The 13,306-nt window shown below is 56.2% G+C and overlaps 2 protein-coding genes across 2 annotated transcripts in view; both read left to right on the top strand.

The window, feature by feature from the left end:
* LOC112544696 (uncharacterized) overlaps window positions 1-2,996 on the top strand; it is a 53,956-nt gene extending 50,960 nt beyond the window's left edge. The window contains exons 20-21 of the mRNA XM_075928845.1: window positions 2,176-2,244; window positions 2,475-2,996. Of these exons, the coding sequence (XP_075784960.1) occupies window positions 2,176-2,244; window positions 2,475-2,996 (591 nt within the window). The remainder of the gene's footprint in view (window positions 1-2,175; window positions 2,245-2,474) is intronic.
* Window positions 2,997-7,108: 4,112 nt separating this feature from the next.
* Window positions 7,109-8,864, top strand: LOC142829290 (RING finger protein 112-like). Its single transcript, XM_075928663.1, has 4 exons — window positions 7,109-7,237; window positions 7,400-7,453; window positions 7,774-7,866; window positions 8,077-8,864. Exons 1-4 carry the CDS (start codon window positions 7,109-7,111, stop codon window positions 8,596-8,598), a joined length of 798 nt encoding a protein of 265 aa, XP_075784778.1. The 3' UTR covers window positions 8,599-8,864.
* Window positions 8,865-13,306: the final 4,442 nt, after the last annotated feature.

Below are 13,306 nucleotides of genomic sequence, written 5' to 3' on the forward strand. Positions count from 1 at the left end.
CCCTGCAGGGAAGGGCACTAGTGGCCAGGTTCCAGAGGACAGCTCTGGAGTTCTTTTGGCCAGGGCTGCACTGGATCTCTGCAGCGGTTCTGTCTCTTCTCCTGGAGAAGGGGCCCAGAGACTGGTTTACATGTGAAACCAAGTCCGGACCTTCCACCTCCAGGCCCTGCAGAGACTCCTCTATAGTGCAGGTTGCCCGGCGTGGAGCTTTTTGTCACACGCCTTCCTCAGCTGCCTCCGAGGGCTCCGACACAACCGGCAGTTTGTTTGTATCAACCTGAGGGGCCTTTCGCGAGACCTCTCAGAGCTGCTGGAATTCTACCAGGATCTCCTCCAGACCTGGAAGCTGTTCTCGGCGACCAGGTCCATTGTGGCCACCGAGGGAGCAGACCTCCGCGCGGGGCCCCTGCTCCACAACCCAGCCTTGTGTGTGCAGGTGGCAGAGTCTCTCTCGGTGCCAGAAGCTGATCCTGGCAGAAACCAGCAAGGTTGGAGACCTCCTGGACTACAACAGGGGGGACTGGGTGGATCCTCAAGTGCTCGCTCAGTGCATGGGGTTCTCCCTCCCCCCCCCCCCGAACTCCCCTGCGCCTACTCCAGGAGGTGAAAGCGGCTTTTCCGCAGCCCTCTCTATTTCTGGCAGCAAGCCGTCAATGCAAGCCCTCCTGCCTTTTTTCTTGGGACCCTGTTCCATGGCCCTCCCCCCCCAATATTCCCACCCCTGGACCCCCAGCCGGCTGCCAGATCTGCAGCCAGTCTGTCTCCAAACCGCAGCAAGAGAACACCTGTACACACTCGTGCTCCATATGATACATTTCCTCAGCCTCGTGTCCTGCCCGACACCAAGTGGCGGGACTATCTAAGACCTGAGGGGGGTGGGGAGCGCTGAAAGGCCAGCGTGTATTCCACCCTAATCTCATGGCCCATCAGGGACATTCATTGGTGGCTCCTTCACGGAGCCATGAGCACTTATTCTGGCTGCATTTTTCCCCTCGCCTTTTTATTTATTTACACCCCATCCATGGCTGCACAAGTCATGAGACCTCCTCGTCAGCTTCTTCCTGGCCCTGGCAAAAGCCGCCATATACAGTAGATTTCTGATAATCCGGCACCTTTTGGACCTAGGTGGAGCCAGATTATCAGATTTCCCGGAGAATTGGGAGGTCCGGTACAGCTGCACGGCTTAACAGCTGGCCAAGACACAATCTCCCTCCCTTTCCCCTCCCCTTTTCTCTTCCCTTCTCCTCCCTCCTGTAACCTGATCCTCCTCCTCCTCCCCTCCCCTTTCCCCTTCCTTGAAGCAAAACTTCTCCATACTGTAACAGGATCCCACTCCCCTCCTCCAACCTTATACTCTGTCTGGTTACATCCAGCAAGTGTGCTGAGCGGCAGGCTTTTTAATCAGCATGTCAGGAGCGCTTGGCATTTTGATGCCAGAGTATCGGAAGTGCCGAACAGCTAGATGCCAGACTATTGGATTTGTACTGTACAGCACCTGGATGCTGGACAAGGGGGTGCAGTGAAACTGTGGGGCTTATTTCCTTTCCTTCCTAGTGTGACGGATCCAGGCAGAGTTCCTCCAGGAGGTGTCCACTGACTCCCTGAACAGCTTTGAGGAGCAGTGGGCATAGTCTGGGGTTCTCTGCTCGGTGTCCCCATCCGGCTTCCCAGTTTCTAACCTCTGACTCACACCCCCAACTGTGTTTTTTATTAGTTTCCCAAGTCCTCAGTAGAACCCCAGTCCAGTCAATCCTCCCACAAAGCTGGGGAAGGGGTTTTTAGAAGTGGGTGGGCTGACGCTCACCCACCCCTGAATTTCAAATAGGAACAAGTGGGGAAAAACTGGATTCTCAGAGGTTGTGTTTGTTTTCTAGCACAGGGCGAGGGTGGAAGGGGCAAGTGGGGGAGTTTTCCTCATGTCCCCACTGAATGTGCGCTACACGGGCAGGGGGAGGAAGGTGTCAGAACAATGAGAAATCCCAGTCCTGCAGCTGCAGCTCATTCTCAGCCAGCTCCACCTGCCAGCTCTGATGGTGCAAGGCCAGGAGTGGCAGTACAACAGCTCCTGGTTGGACCCTTCCCTGGTAGTTCCCAGGAAATAAGAGGCCACCCCCCTCCACTGCAGTACAAAGATGATCCAATCCCCACCCCCGTCCTGGTCCGTCTTCTCCACAGGTGGCCAAGGAAAACAGAAGGGAAATAGAAGCTTCCTGGAGGGAATATGAACAATTTGTGCAGGAACAGGTGAGCGCTGAAGGGCTGTGGATGAGAGGGGCACTGGCAGGGCAGGGCTGGGGGCAGGGCTGGCAGGGGCTGGGAGGTGGGAGTGAGGGGCACTGGCAGGGCTGGGGGCAGGGCTGGGCTGGCAGGGGCTGCAGGTCAGGATTTGGAGCTGCGGGTGTGGGAGGCAGCACCCTCCTGTGGCTAGATAACTCTGCTATCCGTCCCTACTGGCCGATCTCCCCTCCTGGCAGGACGATTCCCACAAGTGCCTGAGCAGCTGCCTGAAGGTGGAGCCTGAGGAGATGCAGCGACGCCTGGAGGAGAAGCGCCGGGAGCTGCGGGATCGCTGCCGGGGGGAGCTGCGGGGCCAGGCCCCCCAGAGTCAGGCTGCCCTGCAGGAGCTGGAGGAGGAGCTGGCCGGGCAGGAGGCCCAGTTCCTGCAGGCCTACGAGCAGCGCTACCGAGAGAAGGAGGCCATGAGGCTGGGCATGGTCACTGGTGGGGCTGTTGTGGGAATAGTGGGAGGGGTTGTGTCTGGGGGGGCCAGCATCGGGCTGGGTGTGGCTGCGGCTTTCGAGGCAGTGGAGGCATCAGTGGCCGTGGGATTTGGGGTAGGAAGTCTTAGCTCGTTTGGGATGGGAGCTGTGGGGGCCGGGCTGTGGGCCCGGTTTCGAAAGAACCAGAGGGGCCCCAATGCCCCAAGGCAGGGGACAGAGGAGCAGGACGAGGCTGAGGACTCTGAGCGGAAGCCCCTGCTGCAGGCTGACACCTAGTGGAGAGGAGCCAGCACCCCCAGCCCTGAGCACCGGGAACCTCAGTGTGCGGCAGACAGACAGACCGACAGGGGGAGGGGCCTCTAGGAATCCATGAAACTTCCAACCTGCAGTTCAATTTCAGGAGCACACCCAGACTGAAATTTTTCAGGCTCCTCCTGCTCCTATCAAAGAATCAAAGAACCATCGAGCTGGAAGAGACCTCAGGAGTCATCAAGTCCAGCCCCCTGCTGTAGGCAGGACCAATTCCAACTAAATCAACCCAGCCAGGGCTTTGTCAAGCCGAGACTTAAACACCTCTAGGGATGGAGACTCCACTACTTCCCTAGGGAACCATCCCAGTGCTTCACCACCCTCCTAGTGAAATAGTTTTTCCTAATATCCAACCTGGACCTCTCCCACCACAACTTGAGACCATCGCTCCTTGTTCTGCCATCTGTCACTACTGAGAACAGCCTCTCGCCAGCCTCTTTGGAACCTCCCTTCAGGAAGTTGAAGGCTGCTCTCAAATCCCCCCTCACTCTTCGCTCCTGCAGACTAAACAGACCCAACTCCCTCAGCCTCTCCTCGTAGGTCATACGCTCCAGCCCCCTCATTATTTTGGTTGCTCTCCGCTGGACTCTCTCCAATGCGTCCACATCCTTTTTGTAGTGGGGGGCCCAGAACTGGACATAATACTCCAGATGTGGCCTCCCCAGAGATGAATAAAGAGGAATAATCACTTCTCTGGATCTGCTGGCAATGCTCCTCCTAATGCAACCTAATATGCCATTAGCCTTCTTGGCTACAAGGGCGCACTATTGACTCATATCCAGCTTCTCCTCCACTGTAACCCCCAGGTCCTTTTCTGCAGAACTGCTACTTAACCGGTTGGTCCCCAGCCTGTACCAATGCTTGGGATTCTTCCGTCCCAAGGGCAGGACTCTACACTTGTCCTTGTTGAACCTCATCAGATTTCTTGTGGCCCAATCCTCCAATTTGTCTAAGTCACTCTGGACCCTATCTCTGCCCTCCAGCGTATCTACCTCTCCCCCTAGCTTAGTGCCATCCGCAAACTTACTGAGGCTGCAACCCATCCCCTCATCCAGGTCATTAAGAAAGATATTGAACAAAACCAGTCCCACATCTAGAACATATCTTCTGTTTAAGTTGGCTCAATTTAGCTTGTTAGGAATAACCACCTGTATTATTGATAACATGCTTAATTGGTAATGGGCGGAGATCCTGTGTAACCTTTCTAGTTTATTGGCTTTTGTGCTTATCGTGCGTCCGCCGCGAGACCTATCAAATGATTTCCACTCTGCCCATCTGTTGCCTATATAATCTAATGTATGTTTTGATTAAATCAGTGCTCACCAGGTTAACCCCTGATGGATACTCCACCAGCTGTGTGAACCAATAAATCCTCTGCTTGTTTTCATCTGCACCCAGCGTGTCCAGAATTATTCCCTACACCTGTAGAAACCTTTCTTGTGATCCTTTGCATCCCTTGCCTTGTGAATTGCAATTCCAATTCCACATTCGCCTTCCTGATAACCCCCCGGCATTCTCGACCTAGACATTTATACCCTTCCCTGGTCTCTGTCCAAGTTTCCATTTTTTGTAAGCTCCCTTTTTGTTCTTAAGTTCACCAGGGATTTCCCCTGTAAGCCAATCCGGTCTGCTACCATATTTGCTTCTCTTGCTACATATCAGGACTTGGGGGTGGGGGAGTGGGAGGGCCTCCGTGGGCCGGATCAACCCGGAGGCCCTTTTGCCCACCCCTGGTCTAGCCCATCCTTGAGAGGTATGTGTCTAGCCTGCTCATAAATATCTCCAGTGATGGAGATTCCACAACCTCCCTGGGCAATTTATTCCAGTGTTTCATCACCCGGACAGGCAGGAACTTTTTCCTAACGCCCAGCCTGGGCACTACTCAAACCGCGGCTACAAGGGACAGAGCCTGGTCCTGCCTCCCTATGAGCACTTCTCAAAGAATAATCACGTGGGGTGGTTGGGGTGGGGGTGGGGTGGTCGTTGCCGTCGGTGCTGGGGTGGGCGTCAGCCCCAGACTGGTGTCACAGGAACTGGTGTTTGGGGCCAGATGAGAGTGCTGCCTGTTAGATGGTGATCACCCCCTGTGCTATAGTGGGGGGCTGTCTTCTCTGTAAGCCGGGGTCCCCCTGTGCTGGGAGGGGAGATTCTCACTTACTTTCTCAAATGTGGATTAACCAGACACCCAGGCTCAGCCACCCAGGGAGGGAGACAAAGGGAGGAGGCGGAGACAAGCACCTGGCTGGGGGGCAGCGCTGGGAGAGAGTTTTAGTTTCTGTCCGGAATCATGGAGGAAGCAGCGTAAGGGGGCTGGGATTTAGGGGCCCAGGCTCCCCCATCTCAAGGGGGCTGAGGCATCCTAGGCCTGGCCCTGGAACCGGATTACATCTGTGCTGTATCCTGGAGAAGCAATAACCCCACCCTGTTCTACTGGCTGGTGGAGTCTGTTCGTGCCACTACAGGGGTGCAGGAGGCGGAGGAACCCTGACTCGCTGCCACACTCCCCCTTCCGCTGCCAGAGAGGAATCTCCCCACAATCCCACTCCCATCAGGGAAAATGGTCCCAGAACAGAGGAGACCTCCTCCCTCTTTGCTCAGCTCATCTCTGCCCCAGCATCACCAGCTCCCTCCTCTCAGCCTGCACGTGACTCGAACTCCCACGGTGTCACTCTAGGACGTTGCTTCTCTTCTTGCAGGTCCCGGCCAGCAGCTGCTCTGAGAACTTCCTCCTGTGGCTCCCGGGCGGTTCCTGAGACCCAAGCGCCATCTGGGCCCCTCACGGTACCACGTCGGCCGAGCTAACTCTCTTGCTTCCCTTCTAGTAGCTGGACCCGCCGGTGCCTGTTTCCGTCAGGTCCCCACATCCCCAGGAGCAGGGACTGAGCCTCCCTCCTGCCCCAACTCACTCGCAGTCCGTGTCTCCTCCTGCACCCCGGGGCTCACTTTATCTCTCTGGGGCGCTCTGCGGCGGGCGCTTGGCTCTTGTACTAGGCTGTACATTCCCCACCTCCTTGCAGACACTGTCCAGCTCTGATCATTTCCAACAGCCGACCACGGGATGATTTACACCCGCACAGTGATCAGGCAGGTGCCATTTGCTCTTTCCAACATTGTGTTTCCTCTGCTGCTTCCTGTGCCTGACACCTGCTCCCTTCTAACCGTTTCTCTAACTCCTGCTCCCTGCAGAGACGGGCTGAGCACTGCTCTGACGCTGCCTCTGACTGCTTCGTTGGCTCCCCGTAGCCTGATCTCTGCTCCTGAAATGTCTGGGCTCTTCTGCATAAGTCTGATTCCTTATTCAATTCCCTCAACAGCGCCCTGCCAGCCATGAGCCAGCCTTCTACAGGGAAGGGTTAGCTCTAAAGCAGGGGTGGGCAATAATTGTTGATGGGTGGGGGGACAATCCATGATTTTGGTAAGTGGTCAAAGGCTTCAGTTTTCCATGATATCAATGGAGACAATGCGGAGTCTGGGGTGGAGGTTGGGTGCAGAAGGCAGCTTGGGGTAAGGGACTAGGGTGTGAGATCCGGGAGGGAGGTTGGGTGAAGGAGGGGATTGTGATCTGGGGCCACACACTGGGCTCTAGGAGGAGGTGCAGGGTCTGGGAGGGGTGTGTGACCTGGGGTAGGGGTGCAGGGGCTTGGTTTGTGATCTGGGACAGGCATTGGAGTGCAGGGTCTGGGAGGGATATGAATGAGGAGCAGATTCTGGCCTGGGGAGGGGGTGTAGGAGAAGGGAGCGCAAGGTCTGGGAGGGGGTCGTAACCTGGGGCAGGAGTGCAGGAGGGGGTGCAGGGATTAGGGCTGTGGCCAGGATTAGAGGATTGGGGTGCAGGGTCTGGGAGGGGCTGCTCCCAGCCCCTACCCCCCTCCTGCGCTGCCCCTGCCCTCTTCCCTGAACCCCAACTCCCTTCTTGTGCTGCAGCCTCCTCATAATCCCTGTGCTGGGCTCACCCCATTGGCTTAGAGTTGGCTGTACTGCCCACTGCAGAGGGATGGGGCCTCATTTCCTGGGCCCCACCCCCATTCCCCATTCACTTGTGCCCTGCCCCGGACACCTGGGTCCTTCCCCCTGCAGACATGCAGCCAGACTTCCGGCAGCACCTGTACGACTACGTCAGCAGCCTGGCGCGTGCCGCAGGGACCCGCGTGCGGACGGACCGAGCCGGGAAGGCGCTGAGCGGGGCCCAGCTGGCTGCCAGGATCAAGGTGGGAGAGCGGGGTCTGCCCAAGGGGGGGGCCCGGCTGGAAAACGGCTAAAGGGGGCTGCCAGCAAATGGGGGGGTCTAATCCGGGGGAGGCATGCTCGGGGGGGGCAATGGGAGGCTGAGCTGTCCCTTGTCCGGGGGCTCCATGTTCTGTTCCTCACAGGACGTCTACGAAGACTTGAAGACCAAACGCTACGACTTCTCCTCCCCTGGGAAGGTACCAGGTTGCCCCTGCCCCCTGCTTCATCTCCCCACCCATGCCCTGATCCAGGCCCCCCGGCTCCCAGCCCCCAAGAAATAGACTGGCCCCAAGGAGCCCTGTCAGGGAACCAGCCCCCTCCACAGGCCTGGTGGCCGTAGGGCCAGGACTAGGGGTGGTATAAGGGGCTGGCCCTGCCTCTGGGGGGTGTGGTGGGTCGGGGAGGTGACAGCAGCGAGTGGGGTCCTGGAGCAATGGGGGGGAGGTGTGAAGTGGGGGGCTCCCCGTTCTGACATGGACCCTTCCCCTCCCCCACCCTGCCCCCTCTTCCCCCACAGATGGCTGAGACATTGGCCCAGATGAGAGAGGAGAAAAACCGCAAAGCCGTAGAAACAGCCAAGAGGGAACATCAGCAATTTGTGCAGCAGCAGGTGTGTGCAGAGTGTCTGCAGGGCTGGGGGGGGGGGCAGGGACTGTAGGGTGGGGTGGGGGGCACCAGCAAGGCTGGGGGTAGGTCTGAGTTGCATGGGGCTGCAGGTCAGGATTCAGGGGCTGTGGGCGTGGAAGGGAGCAACACCCCCCTCCCCATGGCCGGGTGATGCTACTTCCCATCCCCTCTGGCCGCTCTCCCCTCCCGGCAGGACCGTGGCCACAGGGGCCTGTTCAGCTGCCTGAAGCTGAAGCCTGCGAGGATGCGGCGGCGCCTGGAGGAGAAGCGTCAGGAGCTGCAGGATCGCTGCCGGGAGGAGCTGCGGGGCGAGGACGGCCCCAGACAGGCTGCCCTGCAGGAGCTGGAGGAGGATCTGGCCAAGCCGGGGGCCCAGTTCCTGCAGGCCTACGAGCAGCGCTTCCTAAAGAAGGCCGTGGGGCTGGGCCTGGCCATTGGCGGGGTGGTTCTGGGAGCAGTCGGAGCAGGTGTAGGGGTGGGGGTTGGAGCGGGGGTGGCTGCCATTGTGGTGGCGGTGGAGGAAGCAGCGGCCATCGGCGTTGGGGCAGGAGGCCTCGGAGCGATAGGGGCAGCTGTGGGCGGCTGGCTGGGGGCCCGGTTTGGGCGGAAATCGGCTGAGAACCAGGGGGGGACCAACGACTCAAGGCAGGGGGCAGAGGGGCAGGACAGGGCAGGGGATTCCGATCGGGAGCCCCTAGTGCAGGATGACGACTAGTGGAGAGGAGCCAGCACCCCCAGATCTGAGCCCCGGGAAGCTCTGTGTGCCGCAGACAGACCGACCGACGGGGGAGGGGCCTGTGGGAATCGATGGAACTTCCAACCTGCCATGCGATTTGGGGAGCTCACCCAGACTGGTGCTTTGCCACCGGAGCGATGCAGAACCTGCCCCCAGACCCTGCGCCCTGAGCCCCCCACACCCCCCCCCCGCACCCCTCTGCCCGCACTGTCACTGCTTTCTTTGCAACAAGTGTGAGAAACAAAGATTCCCCTGGTTTGCGTTTCTTTGTGGGGGGGAGGATGGGGGGGGGCGGTCACATTTTCATGAAAAACCCCTGGAAGGAAGAATTGGAGTTTTTTCTCGCTCATTTTCCGTTGCATTGGAGCCAGCCAATAGGGGCGCGGGAGGGTTGAACCCCCAATCCCGTTCCAGCGTTTCTCAGGTCACTGTCCCACTGTCAGTGACATTTTTCCACCCAAAGGTCACTGAGTCGCGATCGTTTGCTCCCCAAAGGAAATGGGGTTTGGGAGGAAAACACACTTGGGGTGGGACAAAGGGGGCTGAAATGTGGCCCCCCGGGAAGGGGGAGCCCAGGCTGTGTCCTCATGCGGGGAGTCCCGGGGAGGTTGAGTTCATGGCTGTGACCCGTGTTACTCTCCGAGGGAGGAGGGGGAATTGTGCTCCCAACGTGGGACCCTGCCAAGCCACCTCCGCTGCTCCCGGCTCCCCTGGGGGCCGCTCACACCCCTTCATCCAGGAAGACAAGGCCAGGGGGTTAAAGGAGGAGAAACAGGAATCTCCCTCAATGGAGTGTCCCATTCTCTGCCCCCCGTTCCCAGCCAACCCCCTGGTCTGGGGCTGGAGACTGGGACCCAGAGCGTCTTAGGGGGTCCCTTACCATGTCCCTCACCTCCGTGCAGCCTGGTGAGAAGCCGGGTGCAAGCCCCAAGCCTGCTGGGAGCGTCCACACGGCACCCTGAACGCGAAACGATCCACACGATTGGCTCTGCTTATTTCAAACCCTACCCCGCGCCCAATGAGGAACTAGCGCTATTTCCAGCCACCCCTAAACCCGCCTGGAACAAGGGCCACAGGGAAGCTGCCACAGCGCGCCCCTGAGTTGGAAAAATAATTCGAAACAACGGGCGTGTTTGAGGACGCGGGGTCGCTATTTCGGGGGAAATATCCCCCAGTGTCGCCGTTCCCTTAGATTTCACCAACCATGCACAATGTGTGAGCATCCTGAGCTCCATCACAGCCTCTAGATGGAGTCCCCGACCCCCCTGGGCATCCCGCTCCATCTGGGCCCCCCGGGAGCCTGCCTCTGTTAGAGGTGGTGCCCTACATCGGAGATCCCAACAATATTCAGAGGATCATGCCAGCTGGACCCCCCCTCCGGTTCCCTGCCAGAGCCCCCCGGGCTGCCCCAGCCCCCGCCCTCCCCTGGGGCATGGCCCCACAGCCGAGTCCCGGAGCAGCAAGCAGGAGCCAGACTCCATCATGAGGATCCCATCTGGCTTAAGGTCTGTGAGTCGCTGAGCGCAGCGCCCCCTAGTGGTGACTGGGGACCAGCACTGGGGAGAGCGCCCCCTGCTGAGCCACCTGCCCCATTTGCTGCAGCATGGCGCCCCCTGGTGCCACACTGCAGCATTAGATCAGAACTGACTGGAGGCAGGAAATTCCCCCCCTCTCCCTCCCTCTCCCCCGCCAGCAGCACATGCCCTGGAAGTGCCAAGATAGGAACCAGCTGGTTTGGCTCTTTTGGCCTGTCCCTCCCTGATGTCCTCTCACCTGTTTGCCCCCTCCTCATGGACCGAGCCTGCCCCCCACTCTGCACAGGGTGTGGGCCCCTCTCTGGTTGCCCCCCTTCCAGCGTGGCTGTCTATGATCAGCCAGAGAATAGTGATAACCACCATTGGTAAGCGTCATCATTAGACTTCAGAGGCAACACAGGCTGAACCTAGTCTTCCTGGCAGCAGCTCCCAGTCCCCCTCCTACATCCCAGATGGGCTCCACCCGTGCTCTTTCTCCCACCCTTCCACTGAAACCATCAGGAGTGACAGAGTCAAAACCAGCATTTGTAAGTACCGTCATTAGGCTTCAGAGTTAACAGATTCTACCACAGGCATAACTCTTTCTTTGGCTCCTGTAATGACCCACCATTTCCCCCACCCACATGGGTTCCACCCTCAGTCTGCTCCATCTTTCTTATCCACCAGAATAATCAGCAGTTGAATTTACACTGATGGGTCAGGTGTCATCATTAGGTTCAAGTGTTAACAACGCCATTGGGCTATAAGAGGCCATTGCTCACCTCTTGGAGCTATTGCGTCATGCTCGCTATGGACTCAGGTACCCCTCACACTGGCTCGACAGCTTTCTTTGCAGCTGGGAGGGTTAGAGAATGAATGTATTAAATAAGGCAGAGATGCTGTCGAATCCAATTATTCCACACTAGCCTCAGCAATACATCATCCAGGCTGAGTGTTGAATGGGAAAGGAGAACTGTTGTGCTTAAGACACAGGGAAGGATTCCGGGACTCCTGGGTTCACCTCCCATCTCCCTGCATGACCATGGGCAGGCCACTGAATTGTTCTGTGCCTCAGTTTCCCCTCTCCGCTCTGGCCTTATCTGTCTATTTAGACCGTGAGCAATGTGGGCCGGGGACAAGCTCTTGCAAATATTGGGGATTTCACTATGGGTGTGCAATCCACAGTGACCCCACTAGGTTATGATCTCAGTAACAAACTCTTTTATTCTTGGCATCCGCGACTGAGGAATTTGCCCCTCAGCATTTCCTATGAAGTCCCTGAGCTGTTAGTGAGAAATCTGGCTTTGTCTGGTCTCCCCATATCACGGGTGGGAGTGTTTTCCAGGGAAACCGAGGCGCAGCTTTGAAATGCGTCGCTTTCCCCTCACGCGCTGGCCTGCACTCATGCTGAGCTGGCTCGTTATGGCCTCTTGGCCGGTAAATGATTGGCTGGTTCAGTTCCAGGCTGCCTCTCTGTACAGATACACGCACATACACGCATGCAGACCCAGATGAAATCTAAGAAACACGCTTCCCAGGAACAAGTTTTGCCTTGTGCTGGCTTCATCAGTTCCTATTCATTGATTAACAATGCACACGGGACCTCTGCCAATCTGCAGGGATCATGCATGATGTAGAATGAAAGCCTGAATACTTTGCCAAAGCCATTCAGCTGTGCTTCCTTGACCTTCAACATGTGCAGATGATACCAAACTGGGTGGGGTTGCGACTTCTTTGGAGGATAGGGACATAATTCAAAATGACCTTAGCAAGTTAGAGAAATGGTCAGAGGTAAACAGGATGAGGTTTAATAAAGAGAAATGCAAAGTGCTCCACTTAGGAAGGAACAATCAGTTCCATACATACAAGATGGGAAGCGACTGTCTAGGAAGGAGCATGGCGGAAAGGGATCTAGGGGTCATAGTGGACCACAAGTTGAATATGAGTCAACAGTGTGATGCTGTTGCAAAAAAAGCAAATATGATTCTAGGTTGTATCAACAGGTGTGTTGTAAGCAAAACTCGTGAAGTCATCCTGCCGCTCTACTCTGCACTAGTTAGGCCTCAGCTGGAGTACTGTGTCCAGTTCTGGGCGCCACATTTCAAGAAAGATGTGGAGAAATTGGAAAGGGTACAGAGAAGAGCGACAAGAATGATGAAAGGTCTAGAGAACATGACCTATGAAGCCAGGCTTCATGAACTGGGCTTGTTTAGTTTGGAAAAAAGAAGATTAAGGGGGGACATGATAGCGGTTTTCAAATATCTAAAAGGGTGTCACAAGGAGGAAGGAGAAAATTTGTTCCTCTTGGTTTCTGAGGACAGGACAAGGAGTAATGGGCTTAAAGTGCAGCAGGGGAGGTTTAGATTGGACATTCCTATTATTCTATGATTCTATGATTCTATGATTCTATGTGCCTCTGGTTTACACCGGTTTGGGGGAGCCTTTTTTAGATTTGTTTACTTTTTGATGGCAGTGTCTGGGAGCCCCAGAGACAGACCAGCTCCCCACTATACTAGTTAGTGTATAAACCCCAAGCAGCAAGGTGAGTTCTGCCTCAGAGAGATTAAAGCATGTGGAACTTTTCACAAAAACATCCCTTCTCCCCACTGTGTCGTAAGTGTTTGAGTTAAATGTAGATTTGGGACTTACAAAGCAAACAAGTCCATGCTTAGATTATGAGTTTATTGGGGAGGGACTGTCTATAACTCTGTCTCTGCACTGTGCCTCAGATAATGAGGGCCACACTTTCTGTAAGGTCTATGCAGCAACCACAAGAATGGGGTTCCCAGTCTCAGTTGATGCAGAACCTGGCAAAATGGGGTCTTCTATCTTGGTCTATGCAGTGCCTGGCACAAGGGGAGTGTGTGTGTGTGTGTGTGTGTGTGTGTGTGTGTGTGTGCGCGCGCGCGCGGGATCTTGACAGGTTCTTAAATTGTGTAACAAGATTGTACAATATTAGTGGTCAATATAATTCCTTAGTGGTTAATAATGAATATGGTGAATAAAGTAAAATATTTGACAAAGAAGGGTACTTGAGTGACCTTTTTTAAAAAGGGAGTCAAATGGGTCTAAAATGACATTCTTTCACCAAAGAGATTTCAACCAATTCAACAAATATCAGTTAAATACAGAGATTTTTCTCCCAACGGTTTCTTAGTTCTTTGAGACAAATG

Source organism: Pelodiscus sinensis, chromosome 4 (genome assembly GCF_049634645.1).
Source record: "Pelodiscus sinensis isolate JC-2024 chromosome 4, ASM4963464v1, whole genome shotgun sequence".
Lineage (NCBI taxonomy): Eukaryota > Metazoa > Chordata > Testudines > Trionychidae > Pelodiscus > Pelodiscus sinensis.